Source organism: Geospiza fortis, unplaced genomic scaffold (assembly GCF_000277835.1).
Source record: "Geospiza fortis unplaced genomic scaffold, GeoFor_1.0 scaffold237, whole genome shotgun sequence".
NCBI classification, from domain to species: domain Eukaryota; kingdom Metazoa; phylum Chordata; class Aves; order Passeriformes; family Thraupidae; genus Geospiza; species Geospiza fortis.
Window position 1 is genome coordinate 2,455,783 of NW_005054319.1, and position 660 is coordinate 2,456,442.

Below are 660 nucleotides of genomic sequence, written 5' to 3' on the forward strand. Positions count from 1 at the left end.
CCCGGGCCCTTCTTCGTGTTCTCTTTCTTTCTCCATTTGGCCCGGCGGTTTTGGAACCAGACCTACACACCGAACAACGAGAAGCAATTAACACCCAGCGCACCGGCCCCCCGCGGTGGCCAGGGCGGAGGGAGGGGGCGGAGGGGAGAAGCGCAGCTCAGGCCTCCCTCGTCCACCCCTTCGAGGTGCCGGCAGCCCCCTTCCAGGAGCGGGGCCTCTGAGAAACGGAGAGCAGGGGCAGGGGCAGGAAAAGATATCCACGCTTCTTTAAAAGCTCAGGGAAAAAAAAACGAAAAGCAAGAAGGGGGTGCACACTCACGCACACACACGCTGCGCCCTGCCCGAACCGGAGGGATTCCACAGCCCCCCAGCTCTTCCCCGTGGCCGAGGGGTGCAGAAGCACTGGTCGCTGGCCCGATCCCCCCGCAGCAGCACGCAAAATGCGATAAACACTGCACAATAAGCGGCTGGAAGTGAGGGGGTGGGAGGAAGACACGACGGACGGTGCCTCGCCCAGACGTGCGGAGTTCGGACCTCCTGCTCCTCCCGGGAGCCCGAGCACAGGAGCAGGACCAGCCCAAAATAGGGTTTGGTTTGGTTTGTTATAGATAGATCATAGGAGAGAAATTAAATTAAATTAAATTAAAACCTCTCCGCTCC

General features: G+C 59.7%; 1 protein-coding gene across 1 annotated transcript in view; it reads right to left on the reverse strand.

Annotated features, from left to right (window-relative positions):
* UNCX (UNC homeobox) overlaps positions 1-660 on the reverse strand; it is a 142,180-nt gene that overhangs the window by 140,045 nt on the left and 1,475 nt on the right. The window contains exon 3 of the mRNA XM_031056564.1: positions 6-62. Coding sequence (XP_030912424.1) covers positions 6-62 — 57 coding nt within the window. The remainder of the gene's footprint in view (positions 1-5; positions 63-660) is intronic.